The sequence below is a fragment of the Ictalurus punctatus genome, chromosome 21, assembly GCF_001660625.3.
Source record: "Ictalurus punctatus breed USDA103 chromosome 21, Coco_2.0, whole genome shotgun sequence".
NCBI lineage: Eukaryota > Metazoa > Chordata > Actinopteri > Siluriformes > Ictaluridae > Ictalurus > Ictalurus punctatus.
The window spans coordinates 1,185,932-1,207,453 of NC_030436.2; the positions used below are offsets into that span (position 1 = coordinate 1,185,932).

Genomic DNA, 21,522 nt, shown 5'->3' on the forward strand with positions numbered 1-21,522 from the left:
TCCAGCAGGTTAGATCTAACACACCTGTTTTAGTTGATCAAGAACATCTTAAGGCAATGATTAGGTGGTCAGGTGGGCACGAGTGTAGTTGGAGCTAAACTCTTCATGAAAGTAGATCTTCAGGAACAGGGTTGGTGACCACTGCTATAGAGCATAAAAGATGAGCTATGTTTAGATAAAGTCAGAAGTAGATTCATTCTTCAGTTAAAAACGGGCTTGTGAGAATACGTCTTTTCAGGATGTTGTGTCGTTTGAGAAGAAACACACTTAAACAGGTCTATGTTTGTTGCAGGGCTATGTTCACATGTGGATTGACATGTTTCCTGTGGATGTACCTGCTCCTCCTCCCGTCAACATCAAACCCAGACTCCCTATAAGGTGCTACTCAAGTTAGAATAATTCTGTATTGAATAAACAACTGTGATTAGTGTCTGTTGCTAATGTTCTGCACATGATCTTACAGTATGTTTAGGAAGTGTCTATCAAATAAGAAACTACAATATATACATGTAATATGAAGAATATGTAGAACATCGTACATTACTCACAAGAGTGCATCCTATATGCTGAGCTTGCCTGGAGTAAAACGTGTTTCTTTTCTTCTCTGTCTCCTTTTTCTTTTCTCTTCATTTCTTTCCAGCTATGAGCTCCGGGTCATTATATGGAATACTGACGATGTGGTCCTGGATGACGTTAACCCCTTTACGGGAGAGCCATCAAGTGATATTTATGTTAAAGGGTCAGTCGGATATACATATAGATATACATAACACAATCGGACCATTTTTTTCATCTAATATTTCACAATTTCATCTTTTAAAGGCTTCATGCATGTACATGTAGGTATTTTGTTGATTTTTATAGGCCTGTACAATAACATCAACGACTGACCTTCATAGTCTAACTGATTTTTCTTTTTGACTCTCTGTGTGTGTGTTTGTATACATGTGTGTATATGTGCGTGTACACGTGTGTCCACCAGCTGGATTAAAGGACTGGAGGATGAAAAGCAAGAGACGGATGTGCATTTTAATTCACTGACAGGAGAAGGCAATTTTAACTGGCGCTTCATCTTCCACTTTGACTACTTGCCCACAGAGAAGGAGATCACGTATAAAAAGAAAGAGTCCATCTTTTCTCTAGACGAGTCGGAGTTTCGGCAGCCTGCTGTGCTGGTGCTCCAGGTCTGGGACTATGACCGCATTGGTTCCAATGACTTCTTGGGTAAGTTGTTCGTTCCTCTATAGCTTTGTCAGACATTGACCCAGTAGTGAACATTTGATGGAATGGACATCACTGCTGAGCATCTCGATAAATGAAGCCTTTGCTGCACCCATTGATATAAAAAGCTTTCTGAGTAAAGAGTCACTGAATAAAATCTAAAATTATTTTGTTTATACTATATTCACAAGTACAGAGATGAAACACAATAGTCCTGGAACCAAGATTAACCTCTACCAAAGTGATGGAAAGGCCAAAATGTGGAGAAAGAAAGGATCTGCTCATGGTCCAAAGCATATGAGTTAATCTTTCAAGCATGGTGGAGGGAGTGTCATGGCTCGGGCTTGCATGGCTGCGTTTGGAATGGGCTCACTAATCTTTATTGATGATGTAACCCCGTGATGATGTCGGAGGAATTCATTCAAAAGTCTACAGAAAACATCTGCCAATTTGAAGAGAAATACATCCAATATAATTGGGAGGAAATTCATCATGTAGCAAGATAATGAACCAAAACACACTAGCACCACAGCAAAAGACTTCATCAGGGGGAAAAAGTGGAAGGTTTTAGACGGGACAAGTCAACCACTAGACCTTAACCCATACAGTTCATCTCCTAAAGAGAGACTGTAGGGAGAAAGCCAACAAAGCAAGCAACTGAAAGAAGTTGCAGTACAAGTTTAGAAAATAAGAATGCAATAGTTTGCTGATGATAGTGGGTCGCCGGCTTGATACAGTTATTACTGCAAAGGATATTCAGCCAAAGATTACGTGCTATTTACTTCAATTTACATGAAGACTCTGTTCCAGTAGTTTTGCTCACTTAAAAATTGGGTGGTCTGCCACCAAAGGTGCCATGTCCTAAGTCGTTTAACACATCTAGATGTAAATATCAGGACATGAAAGCTGAAATTCTGATCCGTCATATCATATACGGTGCTGTGCAAAAGTTTTAGGCACATGCAAAGAAATGCTGTAGAGCAAAGATGCCTTCAGAATAATGACACTGAATGTTTCTAAATTTTTAAAAAGAGCAGTAAACAGTAGTAAATGAAACAAAGTCAATATTTGGTGATAAATTCTCCAGTTTTCACCAGTACCATTTGTGCAGTTTTAGAAGGAAAATAAGGAAATGAGCTGTAAGTGTTATTGAGCTTCTTGCAGAACCCGCCACGCTTCTTCTGGAGATTTGGACTGTCGCACTTGCTTCTTATTTTTGCAGCAAAACCCCAACAACCTTCGTTGTGTTTTTTGTCTGAAAAGTGGTCTCTTACGTAATACGCTGCTTTCTTTAATGACATACAAACATTTTTCTGTAACATTAAATTTTGTGCTAGAAAACTAATGTTCGGGAATCTAAACTGTTTTTTTTTTTTGTACTGACATAACGTTTACATTACAGAGTTTTTACTAAAAAAAATAAGGTGCCTAAAACTTTTGCACAGTACCGTGCATCTTTTGATCTCATACCTAAATATCTTCAGTGTACGGTATAGCAAAAATAAAAGTATTGGCCTTGCCGTTCCAAAACTTTCAGCTCTGAATCTCTCTCTCTTTTTTTTTTTTTACTCTTCTCATAAGGTTCCATTGAGCTGCGACTGAGCGACATGGTCCGTGCAGCTAAATCCTCTGAGCATTGTAGCGTGAAGATGGCCAAGGACAAGGCCAGCCCACGGTTCTCCATCTTCCGCAGCAAGAGGATGAAAGGCTGGTGGCCCCTCATCAAACTGAAGAGTCAAGAGGATATCGAGAGGGAGGAGAGAGAGGCTGAACTAGAGAAGAAGCAGAAGAAGAAGAAAAAGAAGCAGAGCAAACGCAGCAAGATGAAGCCAGAAGACCTACAGTTTGTGGACAGCAGTGGGAACACCTTCCTCTTAATGGTATTAAACATGTGAAGAGCTTTATCGTTCTGCTCTTATGAGATTGACTATAATAACTATGACTATTGGTTTCACTGATTGTAAAACAATCTGATGACACTGGCAAGGGCTCTCTTCTAGTAAGTACTATTCACAATTTCTATTTTTAAGGGCAAAGTTGAGGCTGAATTCCAGTTGGTGACTGCTGAAGAAGCTGAGAAGAACCCTGTGGGCAAAGCACGCAAGGAACCAGAGCCACTAGATAAGCCAAAGTAAGCGATTAAGACAAGTGCCTATCTATACAGTCCTGCAGCTACAGTGATATTTCGTTTTCTGTATAGTATCATATCCCGTTTATACACTGAACCAAAAATGACACTAAAAAATGACTCACTCACCGGGTTGGTGTGAACAGCTTGTGTGGTCATTGGAGTTTCTCAAGAATGTTCTGATCAATTGAAAGTGTTTCTTTAATTTGTCTGTGTTCAAACAGCTTAGCAAACTGGCAACTTTGCAATAACAGAGTTTGATTTGAATGATCTATAATTCCTCTCACTTTGTCTCTTACAGTCGCCCCAAGACATCTTTTAACTGGTTTGTGAACCCAATGAAGACCTTTGTGTTCTTTATCTGGAAGAAATACAAGAAATACATCATTGCTTTGATTATTCTGGCGATTCTGGCACTGTTCCTTTTCCTCATCTTGTACACCCTGCCCACACACATCAGTCAGCTTATTGTAAATGGCTAAAGTAAGAGGAGGCATTTATTGTGACTGATTTGTAATGGAGATGACAACAGTAAGAACAACAGTGTGCTGCTCAATAACATGATTCTAAACTATTCCTTAGAGACTGAATGAATGTATTTATTTCCTAATTTCCTTCAATGGATTATTGATCTTTGCTTTTAAAAGTATGATTATAAAATTTGAAATGTTTTTTTTCTTCTTCTCTGGTTATAAATATTTAAAGATGTACATTTTAGTGAAATTACAATTTGCCAAAGCTGCCCTGCCATGGTATTTAGTTTGGAAAATTGCAAACAGCTTGCACAGTGTGGAATATTTAGATGAAGTTGCAACCCTCACTGAAATTAAAGTGACACGTTGTTAAAAATGAGACTCTGTTCAACGAGACAAATAAAAGATTCACAATAACTGATTTGTCTGCATAAAATGGACAACAGTCTTCGACCACGGCCTGCAACTGATGTTCTTTAGGTTCTTTAAAACACTTTGGGTAGTCGGACTGCTCTTACCCCAAGTGTAAGATCAAAAACCCCCAACACATCACACATTAGTCATCGTCACTGCTGTGCTGAAAATGGTTCACCATCCAAATGATATTAAATCCAAGTCAATATAAATCTTTTTTTTGTATGTATTTTTTTTTGTATTAATGCTAAGATCTTTACTCCGTTGTTCTTTAATATGTAATTGTTCATGGTGACCATTTCATTTCAATAAGTAGATATAATTAAATGGTAGCCTGTACCCCGGGTTCCCAAACTTTTCCAGGGCAAGGCCTCCCAAATGGCATTAACATTTGACCGAGGCCCACCTTTTGCAAGATGTCTTTAAACCACATTAAAAATACAGACTTCTGAATATATCCCCCCCTTTTTTTTTAAAAAAAAAAATAATAATTACATCTTTACATTACATTAGGAATTGATTGTGTGTGTGTGTATATGTGGATGTCTGAGAGTGAGAATTCATTTTTCACACCAAATTGTTGAGGCCCCCCGGGCGCCCCCTGGCGGCCCCCACTTTGAAAACCACTGCTCTATACCTTTTTTTTGTTTGGGGGGGGGAAGGAGTGCTCCTTTTAATATGAAGTGAAATCAGTGTAATTTCTAAACAATATTACTCTTTGAAGTTTCCCATTTTTAGAGGGCGGAATGAAAAGCTCACACAGGTTTGTTTTCTTGGAAGTGGGGTTTATGGAACAATGGAAGGAGATTAAAAGTGAGGAGTTAATATAGTAAGCAGCACTGTGAGTTAATTTCTGCAGTGTAGACCTCACCAAAAATTTGGTTACCGGTTACCTAATAAATTGGGTGCAGTTATTAAAAGAGAGAGAGAGAGAGAGAGAGAGAGAGAGAGAGAGAGAGAGAGAGAGAGGGAAACGCGGTAGTTGTAAGCTTTAGCCACTTGGCTAAGCGTTACGCTACTGCGCATGCGCACGTGTCACTTTACTCAGCCGCGCGAGGAAGCCGAGAGCACGCATCCTTGTCTTCTTCCTCACCCTCAGCCAGTGTACACCCTGACAGGAAAACTCTTCTACACTTCACTTTATTTTCATTAAACTATGTTTTCCAGTAGTCTGACACAGATACAACCAGCTACTTTTCCGTTCGTTTCTTTTCTCCATGGGTACGCCTTAAAATAATTTCTTTATGGTTTTTTTTTTTTTTTTTTAATTTTTCCCCTAAACAAACAAACAAACAAAAACACAAAGCCAGAAAAATGCCCGAGTTTATATCCGTGGACGAGTTCATCTCGGAGACTTGGGAAGACTACAGCTCTCCAACAACCTCTTCCTTCATCACCAAAATGACCAGCTGCAGGAATTCCGTCAACAATATTGAAGAGGTAGGCTGTCTCTACTCCTCCTGAACTTCTCCACACTCGGCAACAGAGACCTGACACTAGAATTATTAACTCTGACCGCTGTGTGGAGTGCCGGAGAGCGGGTGTGGAGTGCCGGAGAGCGGGTGTGGAGTGCCGGAGAGCGGGTGTCTCGGTCCCGGTTTGTCTGATGTGTGGATGTGGACGTGTGTGTTAATCGGTCAGCGCTTTGTTTTGGTTTTCAGCACCACACTAACATGAAGGCGGTGTGAACTGGAGACGCGCTCCCTTTAACTGCTTCTGTTCCGCTTCAAAAGCTCTTTGTCTGCTGGATTGTGTGTTTATTCCCTCGACATCCCTGGTGTGTTGGTTCTTTTGTCATTTCCACGAGCAGCCATGACCGAACACGTCTATCTGAGTGTTATTAAAAGATACTAGTGGTGTATGAGACGGAATTGTGCATGGTCTTTGTTATGAGCTCTGGATGTGGTGCTGGTAGATGATGTGGTGCTCCTCTAACCGAGAGCTGGGCTCATTTTATTAAACACACATTCCCCCTCACTCTTACACACACACACACACACACACACACACACACATATATATATATATATAGATAGATAGATAGATAGATAGGGAGCATTTTGTAAAATTGATCTAACTTTGCAACCTTGTCGTGCATATGTTCTTGATTTCAAGGTCTGTTATAAACACAAGCCTGTCGTTTTGTGTTTTCTGATCATTTCCTCTGCTGTTAAACTATTTTTAATATTCGATATGAATTTATCACTGAACTCTCATATCGTGTGGGTAATCTATGTTGTGTATTGTATGTAACTATAGCCAGTATACAAATGTGGGGAAATCCATTAAACGTACACTTTTACCCAATACAAGGACAAAAAACCAAACCAAGGAAAAAAAAAAAAAAAAAACATGTAGAAAGGGTAAAAAGGTCCTCCTCTTATGGTTGTTGTGCCATTTTTGCACGAGATTACAGAATGCCTTCAATGTCATGCCCGGAACAATAAGAACAGTGACTTCCTCTAATTCTAACAGACATGTTCTATTATCATCAGGTAGCCATGGCGATGAACTAGGCTGCCAAAAGCGGTGTGAACTGAACGGTATAGCGCATTACACGCTTGACGATTCGAGCATCGTTTGAGACGGCCGATCCCGCTGCCACTAGTGAACTCGGCACATCTGTAGCCTGAGGGGTTTGAATGGCACAGAGAGCATGCTCGGGTAGAAAACCGATAATTCTATATTGACTGCAGGACAGCAGCTCTTGTGCATGTCTTAACACTAGTCACTATTAGAGACACCTCTAATCTCAGATCAGCTCGAATGGGGAAAGCTCATTAGATTAGTGCAGACTGGAAAAAAGGCCAGCGTAAATGAATTAGCGCTCGGTCAGCACACTGGGATCAGAATAATATCACCAACACCGGTACTTTAAGAGACAAATGAGTGGACATTCTGGTCAGTAATAATTGTAAACGTTTGTTGAGTTTTAACCTGAAGAGGCTAATGAACATTCTGTGCTGTGTGTGTTCTATGTGGGGTTTTTGAATGTAATTTTATTTTTTAAAAATATTTTGCCTGCCATGACTATCACAGGCGCACAACATGGTCTATTATAATTATCCACTTCCCCTTGTAAATGGAAATCCCCCGGCCGTACTGTTGAGTTGCTCTCTCCTTCCGCAACAGTGGACAAGCTCATTATGATGCAAGGAACTAATTTTCTGTCCACTTAAATGTTGATCTCTCTGGTGTCTGTTATAAACTCCTTGTCTATCACTAGACAAAAAAGCAACTGGATCAGTTGGTTCTTGGTATGCTGAAAATGACGCTACACAGATGGTAGTGGAAATGCTCGAATTATATCATACCTCCAGTTGTAAAGTGATCCATGTGCACAGCCCTTTAGTCATAGTTTCTGTTTATTTAATGAGCAAGCACAACCTTGCATCAATTTCATCGTGCACTTCTTTCGTAGCATTATTCTTTATTTATTTGTAAATTTCGGACCTGTGGACATGCACATAATCCATTTAGGTCCAGATTAAGGCTGGACTTGCAGATGGTGCAATTTAGTATAAGAGACAGCTAAATCTGTTTCAGTGGAAATTATTGCTGTTAATGATTTCGTGAGGTATTCGGTTCATATAAAAGCACGATAGACTATATATGAATATAGTAACGTAAACGTGTGAGTGAACCAAGCCCAGGGTGAGTGCCTTTTGCGTAGTTGGAATGAATGCATACAAAGGTCACACTGAAAGCTAGACCCTCTGGTTGGCTTGAGAAACAAAAGGTTTAACTGTGTGGAATTCTGTCTGACCACTGTGCATGGTCAGGGAAATGGGAATTACACAAATACAGCCACCCTGACAGGTGAAAGAGAAGAACTTTGGGAGGCTTATTATAATACACTAATATGCTTATTATATTTGAATGCACTTGAAACTACTAAAACTGGCCTAGGAATACAGTCATGTGGAAAAAATTTGTTGGCTTTTTTGACGCATTTGACACGAGCAAACATTTTATACAGTGCCTATTGTCTTTAATTTATTGATTCATTTACATGTGATTCATATTCATGAGATTCATATTCAAGTGATTCATATTCAAGTGATACATTTTCCTGTGATTCATTTACGTATGATTCATTTACATGTGATTCATATTCATGAGATTCATATTCAAGTGATACATTTTCATGTGATTCATTTTCATGAGATTCATATTCAAGTGATACATTTTCATGTGATTCATTTACATGGGATTCATTTACTAATTTGCTTCTCTTTAAATCCAGTTTTAGACTGTGATATTACAAAGGTCCTTCCAGATTATTACTTGCTGCACGGTATGAGATAACCCCAGTAAAATTGCCTGAATTCTATAATATAATTTGTTCACCATGTTAGGTTTAAATCCTCTAAAAACATATTCGCAATTAAATAACATTACATCCTTCAAAGCAATACAGTGCCTATTAATAAAAGTTGATGCACTCTGTCAAATGACATAAAATAGACATTTTGTAGTCATTTTCACAATTGAAATGAACAAAATACAGATGAGTCACTTGGAAAAAGTAGGTACACTCCTACATTTATCACACCTTCAGTCCCATAAATTGGAATCAGGTGGTCAAGATCGGGTGCCAGTGATTAGAACCTGCTTAGGGAGTGCAGGAGGAACCGGTATTATTTATACCCCTCTCATATCTAGTGTCTGGTGTTCACTTTGTTATGGAGGTGTGTGGTGTCATCATGCCATGCTCTAAAGAGTTCTGTAAGGACTTCAGAAAAAAGGTTGTGGATGTCTATGAGTCCGGCAAGGGGTTTAAAAGATCTCCAAATGATTTGAAATACATCATTCCACTGTAAGGAAAATCATCTACAAATGGCTCAGATTTCAAATGACTGCCAATTGGTCCAGGACTGACCATCCCAGCAAATTCAGTCCAAGAACAGACTGTGTAATGCAAAAAAAAAGTCTCCAAGAACCACAAAATTTCATCACAGGATCTGCTGGTAAGTCTTGCAACTGTTGGTCTGAAAGTACATGTTTCAAGAGATTGCACAGATTTGACCTGCATGGGAGGCGTGCCAGGAAAAAGCCTCTGCAAGACTACAGTTTGCCAATGAGCACACAGGCAAAGACCAGGCCTTTAGGAATAATGTGCTCTGAACAGACGAGTCAAAGATACGTCCGAGTTGTTTGGCTACAGTAACAGCAGACATGTTTGGCACCGACCAAAGACAGCTTTTCAGGAGAAGCACCTCATACCAGCTGTGATGCATGGTGGTGTAAATGTTATGGTTTGGGGTTGCTTGTGGCCCTTTCAACAGGATAATGATCCTAAGCACACGAGCAAATCCACCAATTAACGGCTCAGAAAGAAGAAATGGAGGGTTATGGAATGGCCGAGTCAAATCCCGGATTTGAATCCCATTGAGATGTTGTGCGGGGATTTGAAACGTGCAGTACATGCAAGAAAACCCTCAAACATCTCGCAACTGAAAGAATATTGCATGGAAGAGTGGTCAGAAATTGCAGCAAACCAATGTCAGATACTGGTGGACATTATGCAAAACACCTACAAGAAGTTATTTCTGCTAATGGGGGCAGTACTAGCATCTGAGGCCAAGGGTGTACTTACTTTTTCCCCCACAGAAGAATTATCACATCTACACTCTAAAAAAAACTCTGGTTTAAAAACAACCCAAATTGGGTTATTTTAAGCCCAACGGCTGGGTAAATATAGGACAGAACACATTTTGGGCTAAACTAACTCATCCAGTTGGGTTGTTCATTTTAACCCAGAAAATGGGTTGTTTTTCAACCCAAAGGATGGTCTCATTTTTACAAAAACGCTGGGTTAATTTCCTTACATAAATGGGTTAATATTTTCAGGGTTATTACCTTTTGAAAATGTCAAATATACCAAAATATTACAAGTAAGTAATATATTTAAGACGAAAATGTCAGGTTTTGATCAAAGGGTTGTCTAGGTTGTCTTTTTGGATGTCTAAAACATCCAAAAAATGGAGTAACCAACTTCTGATCCAGTGGGTGTTACAAACAAGTAAGCCAAAGCACACGAAGATAGCGGTGCATTTAATGTCATGTAAACTGGACTGTTATCGCACATTTTCACTTTTTTAGTGGTTTTATGGATAAATATATCGATACGAATCTTGTTTCTCAAAATAAATCTGACAGTCTGTCCATTTCAAAACCGCTACCTCTACCCGAGGCGAATTCAAACGGTCCACGCTGAGTCGATTTGACTCAAGGAGCTGGGCGTCAGGTTTGGGGAGGGGTGAAGTGATTCAACTGTCGGTGAAAATGACCAAGCAACTCACCTAGCTGTTGGGTTACACAAAACTACCCCAAAACTACCCAAGACTGAGAAAATAACCCAATAAAATGACCCAAAAGGCTCAATGCATTTGGGTAGAAAAAAGAACCCAGCATTTTATTTATTTATTTATTTATTTTTAAGAGTGTATTGATATTTCTGTTGAGTAAATGATTGAAAAAGCTATTTTTCTTGTGGTTTTGTTCAAGTATATCAGCTTCATTTATAGGCACCGTTTCAAACTGGATCAAATGTTTGCTTCTCCAAATGTCAAAAAAAAGCCAACAATTAGCCATGGAGTGTACTTATTTTTTCACACGACTGTATCTCTTCATCTTTGACCTCATAACCAATGCAGTAACCTATTAATATGCTTGAATATGCAAATGAGAAATATCCCACCTCCACACCTTTCCTTCTCTACACTGTTATTACCTACAGTGTACTGCACTGTTATGAACAGGCCAGAGGCCACACTGGAGAATTACACCTGCAGTAGAAAATGATACTATTTCATTTTAAGTAGAGTTTTAAATCTCTGCTTATGTTTTATACCTTTTATGATCCTTGATACAGGGCAGTTGGATAATTAAAAGATGAATTCATTTCATGAAGATTTTGTTCAAATGATATTCTTTGGGTTTTTTTTTCCAGTGCTGTTACTGATGAGCTAAATTAGACAACACCCAAGTATTCCTTGTTATTTATTCATGTTGACAGTTGGCTCAGAAAGATACTAAGATCCTCAACGTTTTATGATTCATTTTCCATGCAAAGCAGGATTTTTCAGGATGTTGGATAATGAAACTAAAATCCAACAGAGAAGACAGTTTAAGTGCATCACGGTCACTAAAAAACAGGCGATGATGGTGTAAATGTTTGACATGAACAGTGGAAAGACTGGTTTACTCTGATCTGTTTGTTGTTCCACCCTTTTAAAACCAAACGAAAAGGAAATTTAGAAGTGCTGGATTATGAGAACAGTGTTTCGCTAAAGCAAACAAAGACCACATGTCTGTTTCCTGCTGTTATATATTGAGATATGAGACATACTGATGACTGGTAAGAGTTATAGCTACTGTAGACATTACAGTAACTCATTCATTCATTTATCTTCAGTAAGCATTTGATCCATGTCAGGGTCATGGTGGATCTGGAGCCTATCCCAGGAACACTGTGCATGAGGTGGGAATACACCTCCAGTGCCCCAGACGCCAGTCCATCGCATGGCATCACGAACACACTCAGTCACACCTAGGGTCAATGTAGAGTAGCCGACTCTCGCAGTGGCATGTTTGAGAGGTGGGCGGAAACGGGGAAGAGGAAACCTGGGTACTGCTCAGACAGTAACCTCGAGCTCAGGATCGGATCGGATCGGACCCTTGAACTGTGAGGCAGCTACACCTACCGTATATGTGTTCTCGAGTCCTTTTAGTATTTAGTCTTTAAAATTAAACAGGAAATCAACAGTGAGTGAAAGGCATAATTCTGATGTATACTGTCCGATGCTGTGTCGCCTATCACAGCACACGTGAAGAGGTTGCTTTTAGATTAATCATAAATGAGCGGCTGAGGCTCAGGTGGTAGAGCGGGTTGTCCATTAATCGTAGGGTTGGAGCTTCGATTCCTGGCCCCCGTGACTCCACATACCGAAGTGTCCTTGGGTAAGACACTGAACCCCAAGTTGCTCCCGATGGTAAGTTAGCGCCTTGCATGGCAGCTCTGCTACCATTGGTGTGTGAGTGTGTGTGTGTGAATGGGTGAATGAGAACCAGTGTAAAGCGCTTTGGATAAAAGCGCTATATAGGTGCAGACCATTTACCATTTAAATGAACTGCTACACATAAACTATGTCTTTGGTTTCCTTTTATGTGGCAGCAGTATGATTGGTCTGATATTGATACTCTTCCTATATTTTACATTGTCCTGGAGAAAGTCAGAAATGTATTTATTGTCATTAGCCTCCATATGCACAGATGCAGAGGCATTACTTTGTTTCTGTCTCGTTACACATGATACCTTCAGGATCGCGTTGAAACCGAGCCAACTATATAAAGGCTCTGTACACAGGAATATATAAAGTGCAAAACCGTGTACAGAACTACACTTCCAGCGAGAAGATAAGTGGAGCACAATATATGAAATATACAGGACAGTGCGCGCTAGTTTACTGTAATGAGTGACAGGAACAGAACCAGGATCAACCACACCGCACAAGTGAACAAAACAAACCGACCGCAATTTGCATGACCGTAAACTATTGTGAAGTTGAACATCATTAACAGCCTAGACAGGTCGAGTATATACACAAGTACACAGAAAATCTGGAAAAACAGCCCTCACTGGTTTATTTTTTTCACTCGAATAAAGCCCCGAACCCTGGACTGCTGCTCCATCAGCTGTTTTCGTCATGACCTCTGAGGCTCAGAGATGGGGCAGATGGGGCTCCGTTAACTCTGTGTTCATTTTATTTATATATTTTTTATAAAAGTGTGCCATTATACTTATATAGTGTTTGAGAAAGTCAAATGATTGATGCAGACGTCAGCTTGACATCAATACACCGCAGATCCCGCTGTTTATACAGAGCGGATGAATGGCAGGGGGGAGATAACTGCAAACGGAAATTCTGTTCTCATTAAGGTTGAAATGACAGCTTCGTGGATATTCATAGCCGGTGGATGGAAACGATGAGCTCCCGCTTGCCTATTGTTGGTAAAATTCACTTAAGTTAGGTTGTACACTGTCCATAACAACGTCATGGTGGTCGAGTTCATCATGGACAAAGCAGTGTGCGTTGTTAACAGTCATGATTAACTTACTGTTTGGATTACATTTTTTTTTAAAAAGATTACTGTTGTTTTTCCTTAATCCTCTTTTGATTCATCATGATTCAGAATCTCCATCCGTCCATCCATCCATCCTCTACCGCTTACTCCTTTTCAGGGTCACGGGGAACCTGGAGCCTGTCCCAGGGAGCATCGGGCACAAGGCGAGGTACACCCTGGACAGAGTGCCAGTGATTCGGAATCTCGTTTTTGATTATGTTTCACAAGTCATAATGATAGTAGTCTCAGCTGTTGTCTATAATTCTGCTACCATTTCCTCAGTGTATTCTCATCTTATGCTCCAGTTACATTTGTGCACACATCAATGCACTGCATAACATCTATTAGTTATAGCAAGAATAATTCTGTTGCACACGTTACACCATGTATATTTAACCAACATAACTCTGAGCAAGGCAAGATTTTATTTATTTTTGCAACTTTCCTGAATTGCTGAAACAGGAAATGTTTCTGCAATGTTTCTTCCAGATTTCTTATTCTTTGGTCAGTGGCTCACTATAGTACTCGGAACATTTGTACTATGATTGTATATTTTTACTATGTATGTTTACTATTCTTGCTATGTTTAAGTACTGTGGAAGCCCTTTCCACCATTTGTAAGAGAAAAAAAAATCATACCACATACTGTATATGTGTAATGTATAAATTATTAATTTTTTTTATTAGATAAGTGTAGATGTGTTCAGCAGGAGGTGAAGTGCAAAATGCAGTGTGGCCAAAAATACGCTGAAAATATCTGAAATCGGTGTTCAGATCACTTACACATCACACCAACCACCTACTAAATGCAGTCTGTATGAAGCTCAAATTGAGGTTTTAAATCTAATTTATGGTGGTGGAATAGTTAACCATAAGCTAGCAAAAAGCTCATAAAGAAAATAATATAGACACGTGTTTCAGAACAAGTCAACAGTTTGGAGGGCATTAACACGGCTGTTATCCTGTTTGCTTACTAACTGGTTTTGATGAACAGGCTTTTGGGTAAAGAATAAACATTATTTGTATAAAAGTGTACACTTCACTGTACTTTATTTTTCTTGTGGTCAACTGTGGCTTCTGTAACAGTTGGAGAATTGCAAGTGTCACATAGGTCCTGTTTGAATTTCTATGTTAGATGTGAGGAAAACTCATCTCTGTTTTCCTGACATATTCGCTATGGCTTATACCAATCAGCCATAACATTAAAACCTGGCAGGTGAAGTGAATGACATTGATCTCATTACAGTGGAACATGTCAATCAGTTCTCGAAGTTGATGTGTTGGAAAAAGGAAAAATTGGCAAATGTAAAGATCCGAGTTACATTGTCAAGGGCCAAATTGTGATGACTAGACAACTGGGTCAGAGCATCTCCAAAACAGCAGGTCTTGTGGGGTGTTCCTGGTATGCAGTGCTTAGTACCTAGTGTGCAATATTCTGCTGGGTAAGCTTGGATCGTGGCATTCATGTGGATGTTACTTTGACCCGTACCACCTACTAAAACTTTGTTGCGGACCAAATACACGCCTTCATGGCAACGGTTTCCGTAATAGCAGTGACTTCGGTGACAGCAGGATAATTTGGCCTGCCACACTGCAATAAATTGTTCAGGAATGGTTTGAGACATGACGAAGAGGTGTTGACTTGGCCTAGAAAATTCCCCAGATCTCAATCCGATCGAGTATCTGTGGGATGTGGACTGGACAATGCTTTGCACAGAATGTATCCTAATTACTCCTAAAAAAAAACAAACCCACCTGCAAAGAGCTTAGCCCTAACATCTGGCCCTAAGTGATCATTTCAAGATACTACGAGTGGAGTGACCATGTGCAAGGCCTGTCATATACGACTATTTAAACGATTACTACTGAACCATTGTGTTATAGTAATTCACATTCTGAAATATTAAGTTATAATTACACAGTTATATAATATGATCATTGTAATGTGTGGTCAGTCCAACTGAAACCTACAGTATGTTCTATTACAAACGTGGACAGCATGGTAATGGTGGTGGTGGTGGTGGTGATGTGTGTGTCTTGGTCTGGTGATATATAATACAAAAGGGATTATAAAGAGTACTGACTTATTTTCTTCATGTTTTCAGAGGTTTTGAGACATGTATTAATGTGCCCTCAAACATATGATCCATTACCCATGTTTAGAAGACCAGCACTGTCTATTGAAGCTAATAGTGGACTCACATATATAAGCGTGAACCTGCATTTGTTTTGTAGGCTTTGGACTGTGACCGTACAGTGCTGCAGAAAATGAAGAAAGCTTCCAAAGCCAAGCACGCCTCCGGTCAAGGTAACGTCGCCACGGTTCTATAATGACATGTAATGGTACAATTGATCCTACATGTCAAATAGCTGTGTGTACAGAGAAGATGAAAGAGCACTGACTCGGAGCAGGAACCAGAGGACAAACCACAGTCATCAAAATACTTGGAAAAGATGACACGCCGAGGTGTTTCAGACAGGAGTCTGATGCTTTAGAAAGAATTTCACTGCTGCTTGCTATGTACAGTATATATCCGTGAATAGCGTACTAACCGTAGCCAAAGCCATGTTAATGGGTTTTCCCAGTATTCGACATGATTGCACTACAGTATGGGAGTGCTTCCAACTAACATTTCATTAGCCACGATCATTTCAGGGATATTTTTCACATATTAAAATGCTCTACTTGTGTATTTTGGCGTCCATGTTGTTGTGTAAGAAGTAGTGACTCTGCACGTAGGGCATGGCATACTTACAAAGATACATTTTTAAATATATTTCATTTGTATTCAAATTATTTGCTTGTATCTTTCTCATTTGTAAGTCGCTTTGGATAAAAGCGTCTGCTAAGTGAAAAAATGTAATGTAAATGTATCTGCTTTCCCTCAAGACCACATATCACATTTGGAACTGTATATCAACTCCATGGAGAAACTAGCCGTCAATTTCCACAACAATGGAGAGCAGGAAGTAGCGTCTGCCTTTAATAAGTTTGCTGAATTCTCCAAAGAGCTGCTGTCACCAATGAAGAACTTGGTGAGTGTTTGAGGGAGAAAACACCCTTTAGCCAGCGCTGTGCCCACTTTGTTAGTTATGCTGTGAACTGAAATGACAGACCTTATTTACATAAAGTTCAACTTTCAAACTGTGAAGCTTTCAGTTTGAGCACACAGGCTCAAATCTAAGCCTTTTGTCAAAAGACAGCTGTTTTTCATGCATTCTTAAGAAAACTATGCTTTCTGTGAGACTTTTCTTGCGTGGTTGAGACTTGTGCCACGATTACTCTTTACATTTTTATCATCTTTCCTCCCACAGTTAAAGAGCATGCTCCACAATATCAGCTTCTTCCTGGACTCACTGGTGAAAGGGGATTTGAAAGAGGTCAAAGGTGTAAGTCTAAAAACTCAAATGTGGTGGATTTGGTCTCTCTGAAATTCTATATCTGTTCTTGTGTACAGTAAAGTTATATATGAAGGTTACAGTGTCAGAAAACGATCCCCTTCAGAGCTGCGTTTCTACTTTCTGTTGTACATTTCTGATATAGCATCAAGTATTACATATCCTCAAATATCCTCATAGTGGGTGGTGGGTGAAAACGGGTCTATATGGATAAAATAAAGGCTAGGGAATGAATCAGGCATGGATCTGTTTTGCCCCTACAAATGTATATAGTAGTCTGATATTTGAAATGGATGCTGTAGATTTGCACCTAAAAACATCAGCTGTAATCATAAAAAACCTGCAGCTCATACTAAACATCCACTCAGTACTGTATGGCTTTATAGCGTACATATCATATACAGTGCCCTCCACATGAGCTAAGAAGGCTGTGAAAAATTATATTTATATTTTAACCTTATGATCCTTTGCTTGAAGAATTCTCATGGGTATCAAACACTTGCAAACAAAACACAGGTTTATAAAAAAATATCTTCGCTAAATATAGGTGTGCATCAATTACTGGCACATATAAATTCATATTTCTCACAATGATTGTTGCACACCATTGAGTAATAGTTCAGCTAACGCCTCCGGTGGAGGGCACCGTATAACTCGCTATCTGGCGTCACCCAGAAGAGGTCTGGTTAAGTCCGGTTCCTCTCAAGGTTTCTTACTCATGTCGTCTCCAGGGAGTTTTTCCTCGTCATTGTCACTTGGCTTGCTCATTATGAATCTAAATTTAAATCTACATCTAGATTTCTTTAAACCTGCTTCGTGGCAGTGTCTATTATTAAAAGTGCAGTACAAATAGAGTGGAATGGAATTGAATGGAAATGGATTGGATTGAAATCCATGAATTTTGTTGGGTTTTTGTCATGTTCTGTCATTAGATGAAAAACTAAATCTCCTTCTAATTCTAACCTCTTTTCCCTCAGGATCTAAAGAAGCCAGTCGACAAGGCATGGAGGGATTACGAGAGTAAATTGTGAGTGCTCATCGCTTTGTGATTTTTTCGCTCAGGTTTTGTGATACTGCCATGCAATATAGCCTACGGTTATGGTGTCTAAAAGTCTTTTCCAAGATGTTAATGAACTGGAAGAGGATGATGTTATGATTTTATGAGGCAGCAGTATCATTGCATATGCTTGGCAAAATAGAGAGAAAAATAAAACTGCTTTCCCTCCCTTAAGAGCAGTGAATGGCATTTTGTAGAATATAGTACGTCACACACTAACTACCAACCGAGGGCTAGACTCAAAAAAAAAAAAGAAGTGCTAATTACAAACCTTTTAGTGACCATTTGCCAGTTTAGCAGGTTAAGAATAATCACGCAAATTAACACAGTGCCTGATTAACATACATGGCAGGTGCAGTATAACTGTTTTGTTTATAAGTCTTTCTGTCAGCAGTGATCTGTACCATAAAATATCTGAAAGCAGCGAAGACTCCTTGCACATTTATTGTTGGCCCAGGACGTAATTAATCTATTATTTATTCTTGCATTAGTGACTTCCCCTTATAGGCAATAAAAGCCCCTTATGACTGTTGAGTAAATCATGACCGATTTGCCAAGCGGTTTTCAAAACTTCAAAAAAAACCCAAAAAACACATTGGAAACTGTTTTTTTTTTTTTTTTTTACATTTATTTATTTTTTATTTGTAGGCTGAATAATTTGATGTAATAATTCATCTTACACATCTTACCTATATACAGTATGTATTTTTTTCATGTGTCGTTCCCACTTTAATTTATCTTTGGTCTGTCGTCTTATGATCTGGACACTCACGTTGTCATGAATGCCATTGTCATAAATGAAGAAACACTTCAAAAGGAAACTTTAAATGAAGAAACACTTCAATAGGAAACTCAACTGTAAAGAACTTCCTGACTGTTAAGACCGTCTTCTCAAAACCTATATATAGCTTTTCTTGCACTGTCCTGTTTTTGAGTTATGCGAAATAAAAGTCATCATAAATGACCTTTGTAGCGGTACATAACACCCTAACCTCCAAAGTTATTTCAGTACCAAATACTTTTTTCTCACTACAGTTGAATAATCTTTCACGCACACGGTAGAGTTAGACACGTGCCTTGTCTCTTTGAAGCAATAAGATAGAGAAGGAAAAGCGGGAGCTGGCAAAACAGTACGGCATGGTGAGGACAGAGGTGAGCGGTGGAGAGATCGCCGAGGAGCTAGAGAAGGAACGGAGAATGTTTCAGCTGCAGATGTGTGAGGTGAGCTCTCAGCACTAAATCTCTCTCTCTCTCTCTCACACACACACACACACACAAACCAGAGCGCATGTGTTTGTTTTAACTGTATTAACTGCCTCTCACAACACTGTGACGTCTAAACGATACAGAATTATTTTACTGACTTCCACTGTTCTTCCACTATATTTCTGTCTCTCAATAAACACAACTTGCTGTGTTTCCTCCTCCTGTCCTCTTACACAGTACCTCATTAAAGTGAATGAAATTAAGAGCAAGAAAGGTGTGGATCTGCTCCAGAACCTCATCAAGCACTACTACTCCCAGGGCAAGTAAGGCGATGAATGTTGCCTCTATTTTGTCACTCGCGTCACATAAACATGTATTTTTTTCATTCCACATACTGTCGGTAGTGGTCTGTTAGGTGGTGGTTTATAAGACATAAGACACCGTTGGCATTGTCTTCACCAGGCAATGACATAAAACTCCACTATTGCTGCAACTTTTTGCAAGGGCACAAACGACTTGCCATGTATTGTTCATATGAGTCTGTACAAACCAAAATGCTATAAACAAAAACGGCTTGGTGAATATAAATGGTGTAATTAATTGCCGAGCCACTGAAATGACTGGTTGGATGCTTTTACAACAGCTCGTGCTACTAAAACGTCTGTTATATTACACTCTTTCACCCTCGGTTTGCTAGTCAGTACTTAGCTAGTTAGAACATTTGTTACTAATTGTATCCATCTTTTTTTTTATACAGTATAGTACATTTTTATTATTACATTTTCCATCACCCACTGTGTGCATATTCTTGCATCACATGGTGTATTCTACAAATTATAAAGGAATGCTAGGGCATAGAAACAGTCCTGGGTGTCGTTGATACTTGGTGAATAATAAGGTGATTGATATTGAATTTTCTATCATTTTCATGAAATTGCCAAAATGTACATGAAAGTCTCATTTAGTTGAGTCAAGACCCCACTCGTGTGCAATGCATGGCATGAAATTCCCATAAAGCACATTAAAGGATATGAAGATACCAATATGTTCAAGGGCTGCATCTGATCATTCTTGCACACACACGATGACAGAGCTCAGTGAGTTTGTCTGTGGCCCCAGCGAACCCCAGGCCACCATTTATAAGAGCACCGGGGATCTGGTCTCTGGCATGAAAACAGCATTCACCCTTTACCAACTGTACCAAACTTGGGACACAAATGCTCTTAGGGACAAGAGGCAGTGCTGCTCTGTCTGAACCAACAGCCACAGAATACAGACGCCTGACGTGAAAACCAGAGAACGTGTCCAGATCTACTGCGTGGCCATATTGTAAATCACAGAAACAGTGATAAAGATTACAAACTACGCCGATAAAAATATAACCGGTGCACGGTGTAAATCGCAGATAACTAGTCAAAGCTTTCCCACAACAGATGAGATACACAGCTTTACAGAGAAGGAGCACCTTTGGAGTCCTCGTAGTCCTCTTTGAAACTGAAGCTCATGAGCATGCTGTTTTTGTTCTCGTGCTGTCAGAAACGTGCAGAGTATTATGTGTGGAATGACTGATAATTCCCGAGTTAATGTATTCCTGTACTTTTTTTGTTTGTTGTCTTCTGTCTCCATTAAAAGACCATGTTTCATTCTATGGCAACGTTGTAAAGAAGTATGAGAGTGCTAAAGGGAGATGAGCAAAAGGGTGGGTGGAGGAAGAGAGAAGAAGTGGTGAGGGGGGAAGGAGGAGAGAGATGAGGTTGTGTTGATGGTAATTACTAGATTTGGGGTACTCGATCCTGGACTCGAGTCCAGTTATGAACGAACTCGTACTTGTCAGGCACTCGGGTAAATTTGTACTCGAACTTGACACAGACTCAAGAAATGAATGAAGGTCTCCCTGCCTGACCCGTGTGTGTGCGCACAGAAGGCCACCTCATCGTGCGAGTACCGAATGGACTCTGTGCACGATCGCTTCCGTGTTTTGTCTCAGCCAGCTCAGGTACATCTGGTGGACGCGTTGTTCACTATTGGCGATAACTGTGTGAAGATGGAGCAGGACAGTATGACATATTACACTCGCTGTTTACGAGAGCTTTCCCAGATTACCGTGAATCGTATTGTGGGACAGTCAGATGTTACACCCAACAGTAAGAAGGAGAAGGGCATCAAATGATATATTTCGAGTTAAATCGACAACTTTGAGGGTGAATATTCTCATGTTATATCCGACTAGTGAATCTAGCCAAGTCTCCGTTTCTGGCGGTTCATACCTGTCTTTGCATTATTTGTATTTATTTATCTAATTAAAATGTACTTTATACAATAAATTATTTGCACTTGCATCCACCTCCTCCTCCAGTCCATGACAACTTCATGAATTCACTGTAATGGTACTTCTTTGAGTATAGTTAAATCATAGTACTTTTATTTGAGTTAAAAAAAAAACAACATTAACCTAACCAGTCATTTTCATCACTGTTGCAGAGTAAGATGCATTT

At 39.5% G+C, this 21,522-nt stretch overlaps 2 protein-coding genes across 2 annotated transcripts in view; both read left to right on the plus strand.

The window, feature by feature from the left end:
- Positions 1-4,243, plus strand: part of fer1l4 (fer-1 like family member 4) — a 36,532-nt gene extending 32,289 nt beyond the window's left edge. Inside the window, exons 41-46 of the mRNA XM_017450226.3 lie at positions 293-378; positions 641-739; positions 983-1,224; positions 2,803-3,101; positions 3,252-3,352; positions 3,651-4,243. Of these exons, the coding sequence (XP_017305715.1) occupies positions 293-378; positions 641-739; positions 983-1,224; positions 2,803-3,101; positions 3,252-3,352; positions 3,651-3,831 (1,008 nt within the window). The 3' untranslated portion in view covers positions 3,832-4,243. The remainder of the gene's footprint in view (positions 1-292; positions 379-640; positions 740-982; positions 1,225-2,802; positions 3,102-3,251; positions 3,353-3,650) is intronic.
- Positions 4,244-5,276: 1,033 nt separating this feature from the next.
- Positions 5,277-21,522, plus strand: part of unm_sa1614 (un-named sa1614) — a 49,534-nt gene continuing 33,288 nt past the window's right edge. Inside the window, exons 1-7 of the mRNA XM_017450369.3 lie at positions 5,277-5,676; positions 15,601-15,673; positions 16,256-16,401; positions 16,681-16,755; positions 17,742-17,791; positions 18,913-19,042; positions 19,265-19,350. Of these exons, the coding sequence (XP_017305858.1) occupies positions 5,551-5,676; positions 15,601-15,673; positions 16,256-16,401; positions 16,681-16,755; positions 17,742-17,791; positions 18,913-19,042; positions 19,265-19,350 (686 nt within the window). The 5' untranslated portion in view covers positions 5,277-5,550. The remainder of the gene's footprint in view (positions 5,677-15,600; positions 15,674-16,255; positions 16,402-16,680; positions 16,756-17,741; positions 17,792-18,912; positions 19,043-19,264; positions 19,351-21,522) is intronic.